The sequence below is a fragment of the Nelumbo nucifera genome, chromosome 4 (genome assembly GCF_055504915.1).
Source record: "Nelumbo nucifera cultivar China Antique chromosome 4, China Antique-T2T, whole genome shotgun sequence".
NCBI classification, from domain to species: domain Eukaryota; kingdom Viridiplantae; phylum Streptophyta; class Magnoliopsida; order Proteales; family Nelumbonaceae; genus Nelumbo; species Nelumbo nucifera.
Genome location: NC_142652.1, coordinates 38,393,854 through 38,420,431, shown reverse-complemented (window position 1 = coordinate 38,420,431; position 26,578 = coordinate 38,393,854). Strand labels below are relative to the sequence as shown.

The 26,578-nt window shown below is 37.0% G+C and overlaps 1 protein-coding gene across 2 annotated transcripts; it reads right to left on the bottom strand.

Moving 5' to 3' along the window:
• Window positions 1-334: 334 nt before the first annotated feature.
• On the bottom strand, window positions 335-11,218 carry LOC104607267 (hydroxyproline-rich glycoprotein family protein). 2 transcript variants are annotated; one of them, XM_010272871.3, is made up of 8 exons: window positions 9,783-11,218; window positions 8,573-8,692; window positions 8,239-8,333; window positions 7,965-8,082; window positions 2,956-3,075; window positions 2,734-2,846; window positions 2,490-2,644; window positions 335-1,422 (listed from the first exon to the last, which is right to left on the bottom strand). In XM_010272871.3, exons 1-8 carry the CDS (start codon window positions 10,399-10,401, stop codon window positions 666-668), a joined length of 2,097 nt encoding a protein of 698 aa, XP_010271173.1. In that variant the 5' UTR covers window positions 10,402-11,218; the 3' UTR covers window positions 335-665. The 2 variants fall into 2 exon arrangements, with proteins under 2 accessions (XP_010271173.1, XP_088759639.1); XM_088903513.1 differs by having other exon boundaries at window positions 2,956-3,078; window positions 9,783-11,114.
• Window positions 11,219-26,578: the final 15,360 nt, after the last annotated feature.

Below are 26,578 nucleotides of genomic sequence, written 5' to 3'. Positions count from 1 at the left end.
TCCTCTGTACTACTTTTCCCCCCATAGAGTCAGCATCATATCTTTGAATATGCGGCAATTCTGCTCCTTTCAATCGACTCCCAACACAGTCACAGTAAACAATTGGGGACCATCGTCCATAATAATATGTGGCTTCTAGTGTAGTCTATGTCCATCCATATAATACTACTCTCTACTCATCAAAGAGTGAGTGGGTGGGCACCCCTGACACAATCACATAAGTTAAACTACTTTGTCACTACTTGTATTGTTTCCTTTTCATTAATTTATGTACCTACTCACTAATTGCTATATGATATACTTTGAAGTTTGAAAGGAGAGAGAGAGAGAAAGAGAGGGGAAAAGAGACTGCTCACCAGTCACCTCGGATAAGAGTAAGAGTTCATGTAACAAGTAGACAAGTGCTATCAATTCAATAAAAAGAAAAGGTAACAAAAAAGAAGAAAATTAGAAAACAGAAAAAGTGGGAATCCAGAGAACTGCCCTCTTACCCTTTACTCCAAGTAAAATGTCTTCAATCAAAAGTCAATCCCCTTTTTCGCCGCTCTTTACATTTTGGCCCCAAACTCATCTTGCAGTTTGCAGCCCACTCCTTTCTCTCTGCAAGTGCCTTTTCTTTTTAAAGAATACAGAGCCCCTCTCTCTCTCTCTCTCTCTCTCTCTCTCTACTTTACTGTTCCTGTCGGCTTGCTTGCCACTTTCTTCTTAATGTTAGCGCTCTGTTGATGCTCTTCCTTTCCCACCACCCTTGCACCACTATTACTACTAATGTTACCATTACATTCCTGCCTTGGGCCTTTTCCATCTAATTTGCTTTTGGGTGAGGCATTGCTGTTGCCATTGGACTTCTCCAACCCGTTTTCATTCTCTACCTGGGTTGGTGTCTCCACTGCAATGCTGGATTCAGTTGCAGTTGCTGGCTGTTGTGCTTGTGGGGGTGGAGAAGGGCCAGAACCTGGGGGAGGAAGGAAAACTCCAGTGCCAGGAACAGGGAGTCGAGGTGGAGGATGCCTCGGTGGAGGAACGGCTGGCCATCCCGCTGATGCTGGTGGGAGTGGAACTGGTGCTGTTGGATAAGGCACCGGTGCTGCCACTGGAGCAGTCACAAACAGTGGCTGCATACCATTGGGAGGGGGTAGGTGTTGAGCACGGATGGGTGGTGCTGGCAATACTCCGGTTGTGGGGACTGCTCCATAATGCTTAGGACCCGCAGGATGCCGAACATGATGACCCAATGGCCTACTAGGTGGTGGGCCCCAGGGAGAGGGTGGTCCTGCGGTTGACGGTGCACGCAAGCTTTCATTGGACGTGCTTTTCTTTGGTTGTGACTTTGTGAAGGTTACAAGTATGCGCTGCTTTCGGATGGAAGGGATTGCATGCTTGGCAAAATCCGCACTTTTACCTTGCATCGTTAGCACAGATCTGTGTATGTGCAATGAGAAAATATCATATCAGATAAGTAGCAGAAGACCATCGAACATATATCTGGATTACATGCACCACATTCATTCAGCCCAAAATAAAATTAGTCATACAGCTTAAAGAAAAGAAACTCGAGTTAATAAATCACCGACTTGCCAAATCATTCTCATATGCAACATTAAACCCTGTTTGAAAGCCACTCTACATTCATAAGAAAAAGAAAAAGTTCTAGTATTTGGACCAGCTTCTGCAGAGACATTTTGAACCAAATAGGCTTCAAAGTGGCCTTACTGGTTTTGCTTACCAGGTATATTTCCATCAAGGAGAAAAAAAAAGTACATCCATTCGCAATATCCTTTCCAATGAATTACAGGATTGAACTAACATAGCACACAGATTCATTTGAATGTATAACCCGATACTCCTAGGTTGTTTGACTCTTTTCAGCAAATACAAAAGCCTGAAATCATGCAGCTGATAACTATGGTCAAAAGTCAAAAGGCTCAAGATGCAGTGAGTTTTAAGTATACCTATTTTATCCACACATTTGAACAAGCACCTGGAGATGTTGAGGCAGGGAGAAATATATTTGGTATACAAATCTTATTATACTTTCTATAGGACACTGAAAGTTCTAATAATCCTAAATTAGCTATTCTTAATGCTCCCCAGCAATAATTGTTGGATGCTGGAACTCCTACTCTCCAAAATGAAAGCGTGTGAATTAATTCAACACATCGTGCATCATGCTCCAATGAAAAGTGCATTCAAATCCCCGTATTTAATGTGGCTATGTAGATATTATAAGGCATGAATGGTAAAGGATACCAAGCTCTCAAATTTTTAAACAAAGATTAGAAGCAGAGAAACCATGCTTAGGTTCAATTTTATATGTGGTTAAATCTCAAGCAGCAATGGCATCACAATTAAAATCCTATTGATCAAGCATGATGCAGGTAAATGGCAAATCTAGTAAGTACCATTGCCTCTTCCAAGTTGATCAAGCAACCATAACCTATAACCAATGCAAAGCAGCTAATAAATAAAGAAAGCTTAGAAGTACTTACCCTGCTGCAAGGGAAAGGTTGAGAGAGCCTCTGTAATCCCCAGGGTGGTCCACTCCAATTACTCTGCCGAAAGTCATGTTGCATTCTGTTAAGAACAGAACAGAAACAGGCCTTCCAAACCAAGGTGGAAATGTGTGAGGTTGCGAGTGATCCCCCTACACAAAAAAATGCCACAAAATTAGGCTTGCCATGGTAAATAGATTTTCCCCTCTACTACCTTATTGTGGTAGAAACAGGATCTAACCTCGTTAAAGAAATCAATAATGCAAGAATCTGCTTTTGTAGTCATAACTTGCAAGTGAACCAGGTTATCTATAACATCTTGAAGCAACCCAGGGATGGGTTCCATCTTCTTATCTGCACAAATTTATTTATGGCCCAAAACATTGGTATTTAAAAGGGGAAATCGTCAAGAATTTGTAGATTAAAAATAATTACAGAAACAGCTAATTGAAGCATAACATGCCTTTGGAGGACCCAGCCGTACTTTCATCTTCTGGAGGTGCATCAGCAATGGGGAGACCCAATTGAATCATTTCTCTTCCATGCCCTTTCATTGGTCTCTTCAAGACCACAAATGTCTGTCCTGCTTTTCATATCATTAAGATTACTCAATACTTATTTGTAAATTACCAAAAAGAAAATTTTATTTGAAGTACAAGATATCTACAAAAAACAATGTCAAGGATGTTCCAATATAATGCTAATGGGAGAGTACAGAAAAAAAATAAGATACACACCCATGTCAAAAAATGTCAAACATTACAGTAACAATAAGAATAACTTTAACATAAAAGCTGAATTGAAAGAAACAAACCAATAACACAATCAGATAAAGCCATTGCCAATGTTGATCCCAGAAATCTGGGGTCTTGAGAGGGGTTGACTGGGATAAAGCACCTTGTGCATATAGTTCTTAATGAGCAAAACACCATATTGGGCCTAAGCCACCTTCCCTTTGGCACAAAAAAGAGATATTTATTAAATTCTACATGATACATAAAAGAACCCCCCCCCCCCATTCTTTCTATTATGAATATTAAGTCCCCACATAACAAACAGAAAGGGAATCAGTACAATTAAACAGCCAAAGGCTGAACACCAAGTCAACAAAACTAAAGCCAACAACAGATTCTAAGCATTTGCAAAAAGTTTTATTTTTGGAAAGGTAAGATAAAATTTTATTAGAAACAGCAAGCAAATAGTACAACAGCTCCCTAGCCACACTGAGATTGGCTAGGAAAGCAGATCAAGTTACAAACTCCAAAAGGATTGGGATCTTAACAACTCAGGCACATTCAGGTTTTTGAACTCAGATTTTACAGAGACCCAGGATATCAATTTACTAACTGCACAATGTATTAAGTCCTCTGGGCACTTCTCTTTGTTACAGAAGATTCTATTGTTTCTTTCAGTCCAGATTGACCAAAGAACAGCTGCAGGAACAGATCTCTAGACTAGCTTTCCTCTTTTCTTCAGCCCTTGGATTTTCCAGCAGCACAGTAAGTCTTTGACTGAGCTCGGCATTACCCAACTGATCCCAACATCTTTAAAGAAGTGATCCCACACCTTGGAAGTGATAGAACAGTGGATACTCAGATGATCTGTAGCTTCAGGCACTAAGCCACAGAGGCCACAAGACAGATCCAAGAGCTGCAGGCCTGTTCTCTCCAAACTTGTTCTAGTGAGACACTTATCTAAAGCCATAGCCCATAGTCCAAACCAGAAAATTCATTTTTGAAGGAGATATGGGATTCCAAATCTTCTTGCTAGGGAAATCCGAAAGACCAGATCTGCTTAGCTTTGAAAGGACCTCACTTGTAAACACCCATCACCACTCCACTTCCAACACCACTCATCTTCCTTACTGATATCAATTTCCTGCCTCTGTAAAAGGCTCAGCAACTCCAAAACTTCACCAAACTGAATAAACACCACTCATCTTCCTTACTTTCTGTAAAAGGCTAAAAGCATTTGCAGAAAGTTGCTCCTTGTGGCTGAAAATTTCTTTGCTAACTAGAATTAACTTGAAAAGCTTTTTCATATTTTATATGCAACTTATATTTATCCCCAAAGTCCTTGTGGTCCACAAAAATTGAAAGACAAAGGTCTATGTATTTTTCAACAGTCTGGGTTATTAAACTGAAGTCAATTTCCTTATCCAAATATCCAAGTTGTTGGAAGCAAGTAACAGTTCCAAATACCACAAGGATACATGTCAAATACTAAAGCAAAATTTCCCAGAATCCTCATTGGTTATCACCATCTCTCAAGAAAGTTTATCCTGAGAATCATCATGGAGAGAGAATTTTTCACTGCAGCCACTGTAATTCTCCAAGCTTTAAATTCACTTTCCTATGTTTCAAACTCAGACTTCAACCAACAAAGGCCACACAGATAAGGATTAACTACGAGTTCAAGGAGACTAAGCCCATGGATCAGCAAAAGTTTAAGAATTACATGGTATTATGAGTTCCCAGATTTAAATTCCTGTTGGCTAGCTTGGAAGCCTGCCCCACCAATGCCTCCTGGTTCATGTGTTCACTGACTTGCCAACAATCACAAATGGGCCCCCCAATGTTGCTCCTAGCTTAAATATATTTCAGAAGAAGGTACAAAGCTAGCCAAGTTTTTATGAAATGACTATATTTTTATCTAACACACTGAAACAAAGCTTCCAAGAGGAAGAAAGAGAGCAAAAAATAAACATCCTAAAGAGATTACCTGGCCATTTTGTTTTGCCAACCTATTATCTATGCATAACATGCTAGGATTTTCCTGTTTCTTCCCTCTTGGTTTTATTAGGGTCAAGAATAAGGCTGTGCACGTCTGTGTACTGTTGCACCTTCATTTTACTTGATGAAATGCATGTTTCCATTGCTGATAGAAAATTACTTTGGGAATCTAATTGACAGAAATATTTTCTAGATTCTATCAAAGTAATTAATAATTTAATGTTTTAATAGTATTTTTTATATCCAATGCATCATGTTTCCCTACTCATCTCAATTTATTATCAGGAAAAATTGCCAAGTATACTCGACTCAACAGACTCTTATCCCAAATTCCCAACTACATGGGCTTGGCCATACAACCACACAAATCCAATTTCACCATTCCACTTTATCAAGGGCAAGCATCTAAACTGGAAATAATGTTTGTACCTTTAGTGATCACGACAAAAACAGTCAGATTTTGCTAGCCTATGCAGAAAGAGGTGTCCTCTTGGCACTATGTTAATTATACAACATCTGGACAAGAGAACAATTAGGGTTATTTCAGCAACATTTTCATGACCATCTGTGAACTTGGAATAACTTCTTGAGCAGTTATACAAATCCACTTCACCATTCCACTGTATCAATGGACATATCCTCTATTAACCTGTGAGCCTTCAAATTATTCTCACCACCTCAATAGATTTCCTTTTTGGTTTGCACCTATCTCTTTTAGAACTATCATCTTGTATGAGATTTATTTATACAAAATCATAAAGACTGATCCATTTACTTGAAATTTAAGTCTAATAATATGTAAAAAGTCTATGAAAAGGAAGTATGTACAAAGAAAGAGATCTTCATAGTCAACTAAATTTCTTTCCATGGAGATCTTCATTCTGCAAGTGATTTAAAAAGGTTGCCTGCAATGCTAATTGCTACGAACTCAACTGAGGTAATACGGTTTGACATTGACCAGTGAAATGTTAATCAACACTATTCAGTAAGATCCTTTTATTTTGAATGGGCCATCCCATGTGTTCAGATCTGCTGACCACAACACATTGCTGGCCACGCTCACCCAGCCACACACATGGAACATCGGTTGTGTTGTGGTCAGCAGATCTAACTCCATTCCCATATGAGTTTTCCTTCATCAAATAAGGAATGAATTATGAAAATATGTCATGAACTGTCTCTGTTTGCGTGACCACAAAACATTAAACATCTATGACCAGCACTTCACTTAAGGTAGAAATGTACCAACCCAGTTGCATTCATGTTGTACCAGGTAAAAGAGGAACCTTGTTTCCAGGGAAAATAGGCAGTATCTAAGTGTTAATCACCTTAGCTCCGTATGTCTTTCCATTGAATTATCTTTTTTCTTTGTTTTTTAAATCCCATATTCTAGATATTTTCCTTTATCAATGATGGAAATGTTACAAAGGTCACAGTGGCATGGGCTAAGTAAGATCAACAAAGTGGGCTCATTGAAATATAATCATATGAAGAGGGAATTGCAATGACATTATTAGAGATAGTAGTTCAATTCAGGTGGATTCCAAGGTCACAGCTAACCAGTTAGCTGATGATTTGGAAAAATCAGGGGCACATCATTTTATTTCCATTTTACTTCTCTCCAAACAAACAAAGTGAAATCTGAAGCGATGTGAACAAAGATTTTACTTATCTTCGTTGATAAAAAAAAAATGAAGATTTTACTCCTCTTCATTTTACCTCCTAAAAATTTTACCTGGTATATATGAAGTTTACACTTGAAACAAACAGAGCCTTAGCAATAGATACACAACCAAGAGAAAGTTACATAACTCATATTTCCTTTAGAAATCAAACCAAAGAATAGTAAATCAAACGCAAAGAACAGGAGCCAAAAAATTATTGATAAAAAAAAAAACAGGAGCCAAAAAATGCATATAATGGGTTTATACTTTATGCCTTAAGAGACAAATGCAGAATAGAATATTTTAGAATACAGACAAAAGAAAAAAAAAATAGGGTTGAACATGCTAAACCACATCCAGCCTCATTCCCTCCTAGGAAGCTAGATAATGAGAAATCTAGGAGGAATATAGTAAAAAGGTTAAATAACTTCATATGTACAATACATGCCCTCTGTTTCAAGTCTAAAATGAGAGGTACAATTAACAATTTCTTTCCATATGCTACTTGATATATGACTGTTGAGGTGCCTATCCGTCCAGTCTCAATCATAGAGCATTTATTTGTATGTCAATTATTAGTTGGTGGCATCTTTAAAATGGCAATCAATTCTAATGTAAGTAATCAAATATGACAAAGACTGAATTGATCTTCCTCAACTCATATTTCTCATATTAAAGCACTAAAAGTTCTGCTGTTGTTGGATCCTTGGTTGTGAACATAGACCATCCGTATCATTGTATTAGTTGTCATTTGTCTCATTTGTGTGTTTCACCCTAGGGATGCTCTAGCTTAAGGCCTATAGTAGTATAATGGTGAAGAGATAAAAGTCTTATACTTCCCAAGGATAAGCAGGAATTTTCAGTGCTGTTACTCATAAAAAAAATGGATAAGCAGGAATTTTCTTGGAACATAAAATTATGCAACAGAATAGAAGTTATTTGTGACACAAAAGAAGAATACTTTTTTTTATCCCCTAAATTTACTCCCAGTGGAGGGGAGCCTCTGTTAATTTTATTATATGGCATCGAAAGAAGAATAACTTAGAAATAAAAGGGAAGTAACCAAATGGACTTGCCTTGAAACTGTCCTTTTCGCCCGGCAGTCCTCAACTCATTGACTAATAACAAAAGCTTTGAAATCTCTGATCCATCAAAAAGGTCTTCATACAATTTTAGCCCCTCAACAACATTAACCTATACAGGAAATTTTCATGCATTCTGAGAGTAGATTACACAAAAGAAAAAATAAATTAAATAAAATCAAATAAAACATTCATGATTTCTTTCAAAACAATTATCACCAGATTTGAAACTACAAGACTTCACTAGTAGCAGTAAAAGAATTCATACCACATTTCCATCAAATATCTCAGTACCCACAAAAGTTTTGGGAATGGGAACCTGGATGGTATCTGTAGCACCCTTTTGAAGGGCATTAGAAGTACCTGATGTAAATGAAAAACAAATCAGGTATTAAAACCACATGCCTTCATGTTTTTCATGAGAGTTTAGGTAAACTTTCTAAAAGGGCACAGGTTTTTATATATTTTCACAGTCTAATGCCCAAACTAGAAAGTAATTTCTCCAATATGGGAAATAATATGAAGTCATGAAATACTCTCTTTATCAGTAAAGTGATCCTTGTCCTGGTTCAGAAAACCTTTGTAAATGTTGGCAAGCATACCTTTCGAGATACATCCATCATCCACTACCTCAATTTCCAAGTTCTCATGTTCACTTCTTTCTGGATTTTCTGAATTCTTTAAGCCGCTACCAGAATGAGATTTTTCAACACTATCCCCTCCTGCACCCAAGGAAAACCAATCAGTGATTAAGTCTAAACTTTTTGCTCAGAGTGTTGATGCATATACATTTTCTTGACAACATGTCATCCCCATTTATAGAAATATCACACACTGTTAGTCTGCTTAATCATTTTTAGTTGTCTGATTGAATGTGAATTGAATCAAAGTTAATCATGCTTGCATAAGGATTTTACAGGATAGAAACTAACGATTTATAAGGGGGATCTCATGTGTGATAAAGATGCAAACATAAATTTAGGCCTTGGTCATAGTCAGACAAATAGTGCAAGACAGAGGAGCTTAAAAAAATCTAGATGCTAAAACCCTCGTAGGCATGGTGTACTGTAAAAGTGGCATGTTTGGGACCTGTCTCCACAGCTTTGATAAGATAAGGTGTATAAACTACTTTTGTATCATATGTAATGAACTTGTTTGATCCTATTGCCAATAAAAAATGTACAAGCAGCATTCTTTTGCTTAGTGTCAATTTTATAGAACATAACATAGATGTAGAAATTCTACTGGATTATTAGCAACTAATAATTAACTGAAGTTACAGCTCTGTTGAGTAAAATTATAAGCTGTTCCAATATTTTCTTTCCTTTTTCACTCCTATTAGTTAAAGTGAAACATCCATCAACTAATAATTATAAGAAAATATCCATCATTTTACATAGATTTCACATGATTTTACTGTATATGACAAGCTCTAAACCCTTATTCAACATAAAATTTATTGTCACTATGACAAAATTTCCAAAATTAATAACAGGTAAGCCCCTTAATCTAAAAAAACACCACAGCAAGCTAAGCATCCCTGTTATCTTCCAATCCCACCAATCAGCTCTTTATAGTAATTTTATGGTCATGATGCAGGATTCGAACATGCAGAAAAGCTAAAGACAATTAACGAATATATGCAAGAAGTTAATTTGCTGGACCATGGCATTAAAGAATCAATCTTTTCATAATTGAACGGCTTCCCTGCAAACTTAAGTACCGCATACAAGAGTTCAAAGGTGGATCCGTTTATATTTGGGATAAACATCCTACCGAGATGGACAACAGATTTATGCAAATAACTTTTACCTTCTCTCTCCTCACCAAGAGCAGATCCTTTATCATCTGATCTTTCAACCTTCGCCCCCTGCTTCACTGCTTCACCTTTTTCTGGTTCTTCTTCGGTTTTCTCTGACTCCATATTGACTGGTTGAGGAGAAGTGTTAGCATCAAGATAATGGGTCTCCGAATTCGATTTATGATTTTCCTTTACATTCTCAGCCCTATGCCCCTGTCTGGATCCAATACCCTGTGGACCATTTTTCTTAAAATCCTTCTCCGTGATTTTCATTTGATCGAAATGTCGCTGTTGTTTCCTCCATGCCACCTGTTGTAATGCGTACATGACTTCAGCGATCGAGAAGTACTGTTGCATATGAAGCACTGGATTCCAGTTACACCGCCGCTGCTGGATGCAACTAATAACAACATCATACTCTCTCGGCTCGCCGATAGACCTCAGATGATGGCATAGAGAATCAATAATGGCATTCGCAGCTGCAAATTCCCCTCTTAACCACGAGATAAACCCATCGCGCTCGTCCGGGAACCACTGTCGGTGGTGCACCTCACCGCTGCCAGCACCACCACCGCCGCTCGGAAACTGCATTTTATCTGAGATCACCACATTTCCCGATGGCATTGCCATGAAATTCTACTATCTTGATCCCATCAAAACATACTCAAACAGTTCAAATTTTAGATCTATCCACTCCTATACACAATCAGCTAAAAACCAGCACAGTATTCGATGATCACCAGATCAACAATATAACAGAATCCGTACATAAACCAACAAAGATCAAACTATTTACAAACACAGCCGTCTGCGAATTATACCGTAACAACACAACTTAACCTTCAAGGAAACCAAGAAACAGCACCTCCGACCTACAGTACAGTACAATCTAAGCCTCCTTAAACAATTATAATTACCGATCACCGCAATAAATTACTCAAATTAAACTAAAGCTACAATAATTAAAACCAAACTCAAGATAATCCGAAAAATCCGGCTGTTTCATTAACTGATCTGCATTAAAAGTTTCAGAGACGAGACTCAGCCGAAGATCCAGTAAGAAACAAGCAGGAATCCGGAGATTTCCTCATTGAAAGACGAGAATGCAGCGCCAATAAACCGTCGGTTCGGAGGTGAATTCACCAGATCTGAACCGACCGCAATGGCGATTGCGAGATTGAATTTATGCAGATATCGACAATTCGAGTGTAGAAATGGGAGCTCGTGGAAGATCTAGGGTTTTCAGGAGGAGATGAGAGGGAGGAGGAGGAGGAAGAGAGACTGGCTTGTCAGGCACGCATCTGGACTTAAATGGACGCGCTCGTTGTTCAGGAGCAGTATGGCACTGTGGATCGAATCGAACCAGGAGGGAAGATTCTTCTAGTTACAGGGGCAGTTTTGGTATTCCGACGAGCTCCCGAGTAACGATGTCTTCATTGTCTCGTACGTAGAGCTTCAGCTACGGGATTGCGATTTACGATCTGGATTTTGATGGGTGATCGGTGATAGGCGGTTAGCAGCCGGTTGCCGGTCAGAACTTACTTACCACGCGCCACAAAGGAGTGTTTGGTAACAGAGTCGGGTCAAATCACAATGATGCTGGCGCAAGTTTATTAGTAATTATAATAAATTGAAGGGGACAGTTAATCAGGTCCGGCAGGCTCCTCTGCGTGACCCACGAATGTTATACACGGAATCTGACGTGGCGATCTGATGGGACCCCACGTGTTTCACGCCTTTCCCTGTTTCCTTTGTTCTCCTTGCAACAGGCACACATCATACACCACACATCAGACAGAGAGGGCCCCTGGAAAAAGTTCAAGATGGGTGGTGTAAGATGGAATATGTTACGGATTTTCAATTCCTAGGGGCCAACTGAATTGATTTGATTGAGGATGCGCTACTCATACGGTTACGGGAATGAAAGAAGAGATTGGAAATCCCCCGTTTGATAGATTGTCTGTATGGCCGGGTTCAATATTCCGTTGGTTTATGCTGGGAGTACGTGATCCATGGTTTGACAAGTACCTCCAATTGATCAATTCAGAGCACCAATTCATTGAGTATAAAATGTCAAATCACAAATAAGGCATTTTACAAGTTGAAGCACTAATAGGGGAATTAGGGATGAAAATAGATCAGATAAGACTTGAATTGGAATACATTCATTTGGTTTGTAGGAATCTGAATTAAAATCGGAATGGTTCATTTGCATAATCTATTTGGTTTAAATATGGGAATGGGAATTGAAATTAGTATTAGTGTCCATCGTTTTGTGAGTGGGTCCCATAATGATAGCTTATAAAATATGTTTCGTGAAAATCCCAGAAATACTTGTTTTATTTTATTGTTCTTAATTCATCCAAAAGATAGATTTTCTTGAGTAACTTGTTTTAGGCCCCGTTTCAAAGGGTTTTTAAGTTAATTGAGTCGCTTTAGAGAAGTTATCCAATATAGCTTCATTGCGTATGTGTTTGGTATAGATTATGATTATTAAACAAACGTTTGTATTTGATTTGTTTTCAAAATCGAGAAAATTAACATCGGCGAAACATTGAATAAATGTTCAACTAAGAAATGTTAAAATAAAGATTTTCCTAACAATTGATACACATATAAATTAAAATCAACTTTTGTGAATTCTATACATACGAAGAACATGATGAGAAAAATGCTGATTTGACGATGACATAGTGACATTTATCAAAATGCTTATACAAAACACCCATAAAACCAAACATACGCTACAAAGTTGATTTTTTGGCTTTTCATTTTTTTTTAAATATGGCTTCATGTATTTCCGATTTTCTCTATTCCCATAATGCCAAAATCTATTACACAAAAACCCTCCCTAGTGGGCTTTCAAAAGCTGGTAGTTAATTCAGCGTGTAAGTTCTTTAACTAGCTACAACTAAGACGGAGGATTGATTATTTCCTTTACCAAGGCTTTTATATAGTGGATGAATGGGGCCAGCAATGTGTTGCGATCAGCATATCTAGACTCCTATTTTATAGCCCAATTTGCTTGGTCAAATAAAAGAAAGAAGTAGTAGTAATAGCAATAGCAAAAAGTAGTGTTTGGATAAGTTTTATGATTTGATCTCTTTTAATGCATAAAGCCCTAATTTTAGGCTTTTTATTTTGGGGTTCAAAAGTTTGTTTGGCTTCAAATTATAATATTATAACTAGTGTAAGGGTACAATGTTATGCACATGTGCAAGTAAGACTCCACTTGAGAAGTGTACAAATACAAATATGATCAGTGCAAATACCTATATGTTGTCATTAACTTATTTTTCATTAACGGTGCGTATTTATATTTGCACTTTTCCAAATGAAGACTATAGGATAAATATATAAGTTAACATTATATGATCAAATTTAATTTTTATAACCTACACCCAAACCCAAAAACCTATCTCACCATATAGTATAGATGTTTATAAAAGCAACGTTTACCAAATGTTCAAAACACTTGTTGGCTGAAAAGAAAAATCTTATCCAACTAAAACTTCTAATATCTTTTGTTTTAACCTTTTAGGCCAATACTAATTACTAACCCCTTAGGTGTGGCTGCCCCAATCCTATATAGCCCATTTTATTTATTTATTACTTTTTTTTATAAATTTACTAGGGTTGTAAGTGAACCGAAATAACTTGTGAGCTATCCAGGCTCGCTTGCTAAATACTGAAACTCAACTCAAAGATAATCTAGTCAAGTCAAGCTTGATTCGAGTTAAATTCAAGCTTATATAATACCCGACTCGAGTAGCAAGTAAGCTTAAATGAGCTTCTAATAAAATATTATTTTTAATATATTTTGATAATACAATAAATATAAAATTAATATAAATAAATAAATAAATTTATAATCAAAATTAAGCTTGAGCTCAATCCACCCAAAACTCGACTCGTTTTGGCTCGATTACACCACTGTTTTCTACCAAAAAAGATTTGAATAATTTACATGGTCTGCACTCGAGCCCTCAGGTCAGGCCCATTACAATCCTCAACCCAAGCCCATCCAAGTTGTACCCCTACTAATTACTAACCCTTCATTATTCCATCCCCTCCACTAACATGTCATTTGGTGTATTGATATACTCATTTAATTTTTGTTTAAGCATCCATTTTATCCTTTTTGACACCTTACATATTCTTTAGACAAGAGTAGTCCATACTTCTTGGAACTCTCCCATGGGTTTAAGAAAAATATAATAAATAAAAGTTTGAGATTTATATATAAATAGGGTGCCTTTTGCAAATTTTGAAATACAAACATATTTTTTAGTGGGAAAACTAATCTTTTTTTTTTTTCATTTTTGTTAAAACTTAACTTTAGTAAAATTACCATGTCTATCTTGATTGTCTCCTCTGCTAACAAGCCCACTATAGTAGTCAAGGAAGGTATGAGTTATTAGGTAAAACCAGGGGTGGTATAAGTATTCCAATAAAACCTAAAACCGAAGTATAAAGTAATCTACCCAAAGATATTGAAATTTGAAAGTTTTTCTTTCTTTCTTTCTTTTGTGGGGTTTACTACCTATTTGAGAGAGCTCAAGCTTTGATTGAGCTGCATTGGAGAAGGTTCAATGAAAAACCCTATTTTTGGCCAAAAGACAGCTATTTTGGGCTTTTGGGTTTTCGCCAAACATAACGTATCAGCTATCCAGATGTGGCCCACCTCTAAAAGCCTTCCCAAATGGGCACTTAATGACATGACTTCTGGTTTTGCAAGGTACGCCTCATACAGACAACTTATAAGTCATCTTTGGTGAATACCTTGGAGAGACTAAAATGACTTTTTGAGAGCCACAAACATGACTTTCCAATGAAGCTTCTTTTTAGTGGCTTCTTTAAAGCAATTCAGCAAAAGTATCACAACCAATGCTTCAGCCCTCCCAAATGGGCCCTTAATCTTTTTTTTTTTTTGGCAGTCCTTATAATTTTCTTTAAGTCAAAGAATTCACTAATATAGTAATCATACTAATTAGTTCATTTTGATAATATATACTACTTGCAATGAAGATAAATGCTAGTTAATTTATTAATAACTATGAAAATTAAAGATGAGATTGGCTCCAATTCATAATTGCATCATCAAAAAATTAAGGTGGTGTTTGGTTCATTAATAGATTTATAATTAAGTTACCAAAAACAGTCATAATTTCTTTTCTTCATTTACTTAAGTTTACTTATCAATGTTTTTCTATAAATTTACTTTTCTACAGATGGCCAGTTGATATCAATAGCAAAGTCACTTCTCTATAGCAAACCTAATGCATAGTCTTTGGAAAGGTATGGTGAATCACCTAAGTATCCAACACAGTAAACTGTATCCCAGCCCAAATTTGTAGAAATGGGATAGCCGATCAAAACCATGCATCCATGACAACCGTATAGATCAGGCATATGTCTTTGTAGCGTGTTCACCTAATGTTTCCTCTCCACTGTAGGTATTTTGACTTTTCTAGTCAATAAATTTGACAAAAAAGAATAAGAAGATGATGATAATGATAATGGTGATGATGATGATGGCGATGATGATAAACTATTTGTTTGCTTAAGATAGCCTTCTATTGTCACATGGCTTGCCAATAAAGAACGGTTGGTGTTGGAAATCCAGCACTTGTATTCTATGGCGTTCAACTTGGTTGAGTAGAACTCTACACAATTTGCACACCTGGCTAAAAATAGACAAGATGAACACGGATCTAGATGACCCATCAGTACAACCTTTTGTTCTACTCTCCTAGAAATTTGGCTTAGTTTGTTTGCAGTGTGAATTTCATTTGCATTGATGTGTGTATATATATACAGGCTGAACGTAAACTTTATTTTACTTTTACTTCATATTTCACCGTCTTATTTATATGTGAGAAGTAAAGTGAAGTCCCTATTTTTGTGTGGAAGATAATGAAGCTAGGAGAAATGTTATTTGTTTTAGGAATAAAGTAGAAAGCAATATGGTGCCATTCCCACTTTATAGGAGAGAGAACTGACTATACGAGGAAGGTGGTGTAAATTTTACGTCAGTTTTTGGGATATAAAATTTGTGTTGGCAGTGAGTGCAAATGTGATCATAAAAAGCATAAAATTTGTATCAGTTAAGAGTGCAAATCATACCTAATGAATGCAAATTTTGTATCCAATTTCTAAGCAAACATAGCCAAATTAAATTCCAAACGCACCCAAAACAATTTCTCTGCACAGAACATTTGTCATTGTCGAATGAAACCACGCAAGAGTGATTGTCAAATGAGTTCTACGACCAAAAATGTTAGCTTAAAAAGATGATCCCAATTCCCAATCGTGTGCCTTCACAATTTTCAAGTACACAATGAGAAATAGGACTTAATTATACTTTTATTAAGGCATAACATAAGCAGAGCCTAATAGGATTGAAAGGATGACTTTTTTCAAGAGCCATTTGATAGCAGCTGAAGGGGCTGAACTGAATGACATATTGCTCAATTTGGTTTTTATAAGTGGATAAAATGTTTAGGGATATAGAAAATAAACCAACATATAATTCAGCAATTAAGAAGCTCTCACAGCCTACTTAATTACTAAAACGAAAAAGCAGTAAGTCTTTCCATTCAGCCACTTTGGCTATTACCAAACAGCCCCTAAGAGACATCTAATCATGTTGAGTTTTATGACCTGCCCAATTGCTTGGTCAGTCCCTGTATTTTAAAAATTGGGGTACACATAATTTCTGATGGGTCTAGACCCTAGATTTGTCTACATGTCTTCTATTTTGCCAAGTTAAAGTACTGAATACTGATTGGCTTGCTCTACTTCAACCATACATATCTCCACTCTTACTTCACGTCAACCCTATAAAAACTCTTCATTTGGATAATGGCAAGGCAAAGTGTTAATTAATGCATGTTACCTCCAACTAAGTATCTAATGCATTTTTTTATTAGTGTCATCAACTAGAACAATAAATGAGTCATGTGGGCCCACATGGATCAATGCAAAAATTCAGTGGAGATGCATGAATGGATGCAATTTGCACTAGTTGCAGTATTCTCCACCCACATTCATTTATTTTGTTCGTCCTTTAAGTCTTACTAGCCATTAAACTCTATATCCCTTTTATTAATAAATGCTTAAGTGTTGTATAGTTGTGCCACATGAAAGGTATTTGGGTTGTAAATCACCCATGAAGTAGAGAGTGCACAAAGGATTTAGAGAAGTATACACATGCACTTCAAGAGAGAGAGAGAAATGAATTTAACCTATACAAAGGTTATGTAAAAAGATAAAAATAAATATAAAAAACTATACAAAGTCACATCTTCGGTAGGGGTACAAGTTGGGCTGGGGTAGGTAGGGTTGAGGTCAACTTTCATTGAAAAAGAAACATGTTCATCTTACGTTACTGGGTTAATTTGCATTGGTTTTATATTCTTTTTGTCAAGTATTTTTAGTTCCAAGGCTCAACGACTGAGGCTATTAAGTTTTAGGGAAAATTCTCTATTAGAACCTTGGGCCTAGTGCCATTTTGGTTCCTAAATTTTAAAATGCGATAATTCAATACTCAAACATTCAAATCTTTATCTCTTCTTTTCAAGAAAGTTGATGTTACCAGAATGTTCACTGAGACGTGGCTCCAACTTTCTTGAATAGAAGAGGCAAGGATTTCGGACTATTCATTTTTTTTTCAACGTTTGGATGGTTAATAAAGAGAATTAAATGACACTTGAAGGGAATTTGTGTATTTTTAAATGTCACTTAATGGCTGGTTAATGGTAGGTACTGGATTGACACATTTTGAAAACTATGGGGCATTCTTTGGAATCGAACTACTACTATCGGTTTTGGAAAACCGGTAACCAAAACCGAATTGAAGCCAATCGATTAAACGATTGACTAGTTCGGTTAACCTTCGGTTCGATTCGTTAGTTTTTTGGTTATTTAATTTTTACAATATATATTATAAATATATATAATATTATATTTTAAATAATAAATAATATATAATATATATAATATATATAAATATATAGAAATATATGTATATCAGCCTTTCGGTTTGGACCAAACGATTCGGTTAACTGATTTTTTGGTTTGATTTCAATCGGTTCAATTTTTTCGGTTTTTTTTGCTCACCCCTACATTCAAGCAACTTTCCACTGGAAGGTTTTGTTAATTTCAACATCTTTTTTGAGACCAAGACCTCTTTCAGATTTAGGAGAACATAAAGAGTCTTAACTTGCCCAATGAAAGATTCGAGAACTATTCCCACCTCCTTTAGATTAGTTTGGCAGTCCAAATTACCTATTCTCAATTCTTTCTTGAAAGTTTCTCCCCTTATTACAATAAATTATTTGTCCAGACATCCAATCTATTTTGGAAGGCATGTAGCAACTTCTAGCCTTGCAAGGTGGGTCCCACCTAGACAACCTATAAGCCATGTTTGGTAGATATTTCAACAAGCCCAAAATGATTGTTCAAAAACCAAACACATGACTTTCCGCTAAAGCTGATTTTACTGCTTCTCCAAATCAGTTTAGGCAAAGAAACTCAACCAATGCTTAAGCCCATCCCAAAGCGGTAGCCAATCAAGTGGATTTCATCAAAATTCATGCAGGGGGTGATTGGTCAATGCTCTTCCGGTATCATATCTTTTTGGCATCAAGGGTTTTCCTTGAGTTGTGTTGGCCATGACTTTAACCCTAACCCAACCTGTGTTGGCCCTATGTGTTTTGATGCTAACAAACTCATTCAGAATACTAATAAATGTATTAAGTGTCCAGCCATTCCAAGTAACTCTAATTGAGCTAAAATGTTTGACAAGCTACAATGAAGAATCAAGCATAGAATGAAATCCATTGGAAAGTTGTCAATCATCAAGTGACTCTCCAAAGTAAATTTTTTGTACCAAGAGCTAAAAGTAAAGAAGCATCAAGTTTAAGTGCTTTGAATTACGTGTCTTGTTTTTGGACTTGATGTAAATCATTTGTATAACCAAATTTAGTTAACCTAACCTTAGAGACTAATGGATAGAATTAAGTCTGGTTCTTAGGTGTTCCTAGACTCTTAAATGGACTTAAATGTTGAAATTTAACAAATTAATATCTCAAAGAATTGTTTTCTGGACCTTTGGACTTAAAAATGGACTTAACCTTGATAATAAAGATTTGAGTCACTCATTAGTCCACTCCCCATGAACCTATAGTTGACTACCTATGACAGTTGAGGATGGTATCACCTAGACATTGCTCGGTAGTCGACTATGTCTCATAACCAAAGCGGGGAAATTGTTACTAGTCAACTATTAGGAGGAAGTAGTCAACTAGCAAAGAAAGAGATTCCTCACTATGCATAATAGTTACTTCTAGCTTGTGTTAGATGACTAGGTGAAAAATCTAACTATTAGAACTAGCAAAGAAAGAGATTCCTCTTCTGGTAAGCCTTTAATCTTGTCGAGAACTTGTTCTAAACATTTCATATTATGGGTTAATCTATTCTCAATGGATCTATAATTGTCACTTGCTCTCTACCACTATAAACTAGTGCTTTTGGATTAGAAAACATAAAGAACTCAATCAATAAATATCTACTAAGTATAAAGAGAGCATTGTGAATAAGTGTTTTTAAAGAAGAGATTTATGAGCTTAATGAGTTCATATAGTGAGAAAAACTGAGTAGCCTTGGATTTTATTTGTTTCTCACTGAGATTTCTTCAATCTCTTCATGTGTTTGAGCCTATAGTCTTGTATATACATATGTATTTGATGTAGTTTTGTTTTTATCAGTTTCAATCATCCTACTAAGAGGTATTTGCTGCATTTTGAGCTTTATATTGAAATTATCTTGCTGTAATCTATGTCTTTAAATGTGAACACTATTATTAGTCTTGTTGGCACCCATGAGCCCAACTATTTAGGTTTGGTTAACACTTAGAAGTTCAATTATTCAGGTCTTCTAGGTACCTAGAAGTCCTTCTGTTTGTAAAGTCTTGCTGCCACCCAAAAACTTAGCTGTTTAGTGGAAATTCTTAGGAGGTTGCTTGAAGAGAGGATGTAGGATGTGCTCCTCCACCATCAAGTTGACCTTGGTGTTGAAACACATCAGAGAGCGTTTTTGATAATTGGTCTTTCCCTTTTGGTGAGTCTCGAGCATTGTCTTGTGACTATTGATGTTGCCATGGAGGTTAATGATTGTTTTGGGGCTTGCCTTTTTGCTCAGTCTCTGAGGTGATCGTTTTGTTTAGTCAAGGGCTCTAGGTCCCAATTGCTATTAGGGCATTCCACAATCGCGATTAATAAAACAAAGAGGTCCTGGACATGATTTTGGAGGTTCTGGACCTATTCCTATGTGGGGACAAGCTGGTTGTTTTATTGTGTGGAGTTTGGATGTGGTTGGTTTTTCATACCTAGGGAGACCTATTGGGAGGCTAATAGTTTTTGTGAATCGTTGTTGGTGTTGGTATAGGTCTTCGGAAGCATGATCAAACATTTTTGTTTGATTCTCACAAACGGTGCCAATTTATTGTAGTTTGAAATCGAGCAATAAATGAGAGAGAAGAGAGAGAGTTGAAAACCGAACAAATCAATGAGAAGGGTTATGAACCAAGCTACTCTGAAGGCACCTACAAGAAGGACAGAGAGCCACGAGGTGTGCTCCAAAGGAGAATTCTTGAATGCTTAAGTCAACTGTAGGCAAAGAGTCATCTATCTGAGCAAAGGAGGCTGTTATTATCATCATCATCATCATTATCATCAATAAATGAGAGAGAAGAGAGAGTTGAAAACCGAACAAATCAAGGAGAGGGGTTATGAACCAAGCTACTCTGAAGGGCACCTACAAGAAAGACAGAAAGCCACGAGGTTTGTTCAAAAGGAGAATTCTTGAATGCTTAAGTCAATTGTAGGCAAAGAGTCATCTATCCGAGCGAAGGAGGCTGCTATCATCATCATCAAAGTAGATAATTGTTTGGATTTTGGTATAGGTCATAAAAGTTAAATTTGATAACATATTATTAACTTATGTCTTTAACATTACGCATGCATGTGTGTAAATACTTTCCCTCACACTAACTACTTGTAAAAAAGAGATATTAATTGGGATAGCTAAAGTGTACAGATAAGGATACACATGGATAAGGAGCCAAAAGTTAGTAAACATGGGTAGAAAGAACAAAATATAGGCGAGGTTAAAATGGGTATAGTGGGGATTTTCAAGGCATGGGGGGCCACAGCCTCCCCTTTGCCACCGTTGGGTCCGTTCGTGACTAGACATGATCTCCTAAAGGCAAAAAGTCTACTAACAATATAAAAGATAAGGCATCCAACCACGCATTGGGAACATTTGCTCATGAAATTAAGATACATGTATGATAGATATTCCCATTGTACGACTTTGATTTGATGTGCGACTTTGCTTTGAGGAGATTTGGACCAAAGGCTACCAACCTACATTCTCTTTTCTAATAAGTTTTCATTCATTTGAGGGCCCCCTTATTTTAAAATTTTGCTTTTTGATTAGAAAGCACACAAATTGACACATGATCCCTTCTCTTCACTTTAGATCTGCTACAAATTGGGCATGTACACTGGGCTAGTAACCCAATTAAGAGTAAACACATGAGTACCTTGTACTAGTTTAGGGAAATTTATCGTTTGACCCTTGTCAAAAATTCTCGTTACTTTTCTGAATGTATTGTATCAAACCCTCACCTTATGCTACAGTACCCCTTATATGGTGATAGGTTTCCCACCTTTCATTGTTTCCAACTGTACAAACTCGTAAAAATTCATGAGGCTGAGGAATCAATATAAATCCCTTTAAGAAAGTTCTTGATTTGATCACTATCATAAATTTTCATTAGTTTTTTGAATGTATTGTCCCAAACCCCCCACTTATGCTATAGTACGTTCTTTAATTGTGGTAGGTTCCCACCTTTGTCTATTATGTACAAACCCATCAAAAATTACAAATTTATGAGGTGGAGGAACCAATTAAAACCCCTTTACTTCATTTTCACTCTTTATTAAGTTATATAGCCACTTGTACATATCTTATTTATTATATTTAAGTAAAATTGTATTTTAACTCTCCAAACACCACCGTTTGATAATAAAAGCTAAAATTGCTGAACTAAATGACTTATCACTTTATATTTTACTAGATAAAAAAATTATATATCAAATATTTAAAGGGTACAATAATATGCCTAACTCCAATTTCAATACTTGGGGAGTCCTAACCCAAGCTATAGACTTGGGCTAACCAAAAGTTTTTGTGTGGGTTTGAATTTTGGGCTTCAGACTAGGCTTGGATGAAGAAATTGGGTCTACCTAAATTTGGATCGCGCTTGGGTTGAAGACTGGGGTAGGTCAAGCTTATACACAATGTGTATATTGTGTTATGTATTTACAATATATATATATATATATATATGTATATGTATATATTACATATTACATATTTATACTATAATATATACTCAATTATCATTAATTATTTATAATATGCATATCATTAATTTAAAATCACACTTAATTAGTATCCTATACTTTGGACCTAGTGCCACTTTGGTCCCTAAACTTTAAAATGTGACAATTCAATACCCAAATTTTAAAAACGTGCTAATCCCGTACCGGCTTGTTAACCAACCAGTAAGTGGCATTTGAAAAGACACAAATGTCCTTTGAGTGTTATCTAATTTTCTTTATCAACTATTCAAGCATTGAAAAAAAAAGAATAGTCTCAAATCCTTATCTCTTCTATTCAAGAAAGGTAGGGTCACTAGAATGTCCATTCGTACATAACCCCAACTTTCTTGAATAGAAGAAATAAGATTTGAGATTGTTCATTTTTTATCAATATTTGGATGGTTGATAAAGAAAATTAGATGACACTCGAAGGGCATTTGTGTCTTTTCAAATGCCACTTCACGGTTGATTAATAGACCGGTACTAGATTGGCACATTTTAAAAGTTCAAGTACAAAATTGCCGCGTTTTAAAGTTTAAGGACTAAAGTGGCACTAGACCAAAAGTACATGTCACTAATCAAGAAATTTCCCTTTTTCTTACTTGTATATCTACGTATATACATGTATAAATTATGTAATATGCTTTTATTTGTCTGTGTTTGATTGCAATGCAAATAAGTTTGCACTGATGCAAAACCATGGAAGTGCAAATGATTTGAGTGTAAATTTTGATGTATTTTTGTTTCAAATTTTAACTTATTTTGGTTGGTTGCAGTATAAATGAAATAAATTAAGACATGAAGCAGAGCAAAGTAAAATCCAAAACAAAATTAAACAAAAATTTGCACGTTTTTACATTTGCACTTCTATGCATTCGTACTAGTGCAAATTATTTGCCCTGCAACCAAACACAGCCTTAATGACATTTTGATAACAGATAACAGCTGCAGTGACTGAATCGGGATGACTTACTAGTTCAGCCCCGCCGTTAACAAACAGTCCCCGGATAAACTGAACTTCCGCTTGAGCATTTATTAACCTTAGTCGGTAAAAGACAAGACTTTAAGTCATTCAATCTAGCCACTTACCACCGAACGGCCGAAATTAATCGTCCTATCCTTATCGGATGGGAGGTCTACTTTGATTGTACGAGCACGTGCAAAATATGGATGAATGGGACATTCACATTCCTTCCAGATACGCCACGCACCACCGCAATGGTCGTACGTACGTACGTCACGTTTGCTCCGAGAACCACAAATAGGACACGTGTCTATCGAATGAATCACTTACGTGGCCATCCCAAGGACGACAAATAGGATCTTTTGATGTAAAACCATAATCTGAATCCACGACTCTAGACCCTCCATGGAAATCTGGGAATATTGACTAATTACGATATGTCGCGTAAGCTTTAATATCCACGTGTACGAAAAGTGACATGGTTTATAAAATGATCCAATACTATTCCGAGTTTGAGTAAATCGTACGTCTTTTTTGGAAACCTGGAAATGCATAGATGGTAGTCCCAGTTTTTACTCTTTACAGTAGGTCCCATATTAGGCAGTCTGCAATCAGGAAAAGAAAATGTTACAACCTGATGATCTTAGCCGTTGGATCATATCTTAATCCTTGGTACGATTGAAAAATTATGATTGACAAAGTTCAAACTGTCCGATGGTCAAAATCATCCCGGTGATGCTTTTTAGGTCCTCGGAGATCCAAACGAGGACTGAACAGTTAAAACCCTTTTATTTACTTCTTTTGTTTTCCTGACGTGGGCGCAGAGCGTGATCTCGTGCTTTGCGCTTGACTTAGAACACGAGCTGATTGAACGGGTCCTTCTGCCACATGGGCTGTATTTGGTTAAAATTCAAATAAATTTGCACTGATATAATTTATGGTAAGTGGAAATAATTTCGGTGCGAATTCAGATTTATTTTTGTTTCAAATTTTACCTTAATTATGCAAATGAAGTAAAATAAGATGCAAAATTATGATAGTGTAAATGATTTTAATGCAAATTATGATTTATTTTTATTTTAAATTTGTTTTATTTTGTTTGACTGCCGGTACAAATAAAGTAAAATAAGATCTTAAAGAGAATAAAGTAAAAATTAAATTAAAATTTATATTTTTTTCATTTGCATTATATGTTTTTAATATAAAGCTCAATTTGAAAAGAATATAAAAGCAAATATATACAATATTTGAAAGAATACATAAGGTTTTGCACTCTACATATAAATTTCTTAAATTATCCTTATTGCTTATAACTAATTGACTTTATAGATTCTTCTTGGATAATTGAATAACTTTATTTGTTAAAATCGTTAATTTTCGTCAGAATTTAATGAGGGCGGATTTGGCCCTCTGATAACCTCATAACACATGTTATCCCGAAATAGTTGGATGACACCCAAATGCCACATAAGTGATGATTTGGAGTCCCAAATCATAATTCATCTTCGCTACAACCAAGCAACCCGTCTTTATCGCTGACTTGACGACCGCGACTACAACTTAGGTCGGCTTGCAACACCTCATCTAGGGATGACCTATAGCACATCGTCACTGGCCGAAGTGATCTTGACGCAAAGCGCAACCTCTCTCGAGGGCTTGCCGATCAAACTGAGGACCAGGCGGTGATCTGCAAGATGTGCTCACCGAAAAATTCGGCATGCATACCCCGACACTCCCAGGTTTCTCTGAAGTTGGCCCGTGTACCGATTGTTCCGGAGGATGGTCAACGTGCATAGCAGTTACCTTTGAGGATTTCGGACCGGTAAGGCACGACCTCCCAAAAATCTCGGATGTGGTGTGTGAAGCCTACACCAAACAATGCCTATATAAAGGCACCAACCCCAATGACACAGAGTACACGTGATTACTTACATTCAAGATCTTTAGCACTCAAACTTTAGCTCGCAACAACTACAAGAATACTGACTTAAGCATCAGAACGACCTCCCCGGGTCATCCACCCTGGTCCCTCTGATCCCTATTTTGCAATTTGATCTAGCTCATCACGCAAGTATGTCCAAGCAATCCCTCCAGCTAGGAGCTTCCAGATCGTGCAATGTCAATTGGCGCCGTCTGTGGGAAACACTACAAGAAGCTAAGTTCTCACATTCTAAAAAGCTAAGTCCTCATCTTCCAAAAAGCTAAGATCTCGCCTTTTAAAAATTTAAATTTTCACTCTCTAATTTCCATTTTTATGAACTAAAAAGCATTTTTGAGCAGCACCAACATCTAGAATGGATATCAATTACTAGGGGGCAAGACAATCTATGATGAACCTTGAGAACTCCCCTGTGACAACCAGACAAATTTAGGTCGAACCTAGCATTCCTAGTGCCCCAAATAAATATAACACTATTGCATGTGAACGCCCCTCTCCTTACGGTAGAGCTATCAGCGGTTCCCGCCAGGATTGAAGCGTGGAAATTCTATGAGATGAAAGCATGAATTTCTAGATCTGAGCATGGGAGAAGCCCAATGTAGATAGCAGCAAAACGACCTCAACTCATCCTCAATAGCAATCAGCTAGGACGAGGCCTCATCAGCCCCATTTCACGAGGTCGCCTCTACAAGTCGAGCTCTTCATAGCTCTCGCAGGAGCCAGTGGCCAACAGACTGCATGGACGCCCTTGCAGGTCGAGCCTTCCAAGGCTCCCGTGCGAGTTAACGACCTAAAGTCAGTAGTGCCCCCACAGGTCGAGATCCCAGTGGCTTCTTGTAGAAGTGGATGGTCGGCGTCCCTACGAGGCTGATGCAGTGCAGTCGTGGCTCCGAAAACAACTTTATGTATCAACAGCCCTCACAAGGGGGGGGGGGGGGCAAAACATGTATGTTGTGGTCTCGCAAGCACTCACCTAAGAAGATAATCCCATAAGATGACGTAGAAGCAGCCATATGAGAAGTTACTACAGAAGGACCACTTGCTTAGGCGGAGATGTCAGGCCACACATCGGCTAAATAATATTATTGGGGAGTGGACTATGAATCGCTCCCAAAGCCCAAGGGCCACGGTGCCGAACAAATAGTGACCTCGGTGATAAACATGAATAAGACTCAGTCGCCTCTTCGGCATGGGCAACTTAAGACCCAAACACCTCTTCGGCATGGGCAACATAAGACCCAATCACCTCTTCGACATGGGCGGAATAAAAAAGCAGTTCGCGTTCAGCCCCATCGGTGTGCAAACAAGTCGGTGTACATATCGTTCTGCCTCAAGCCTCATCGGTGTGCAGATGAAGAAAGAGAAAAAGAAGCGAAAGAATGAAGACTAATTCAGCACAAGAAAGAGAAACAAAGGAAAGACTAGATCATGACAGATGCAAACTTGGCTGAT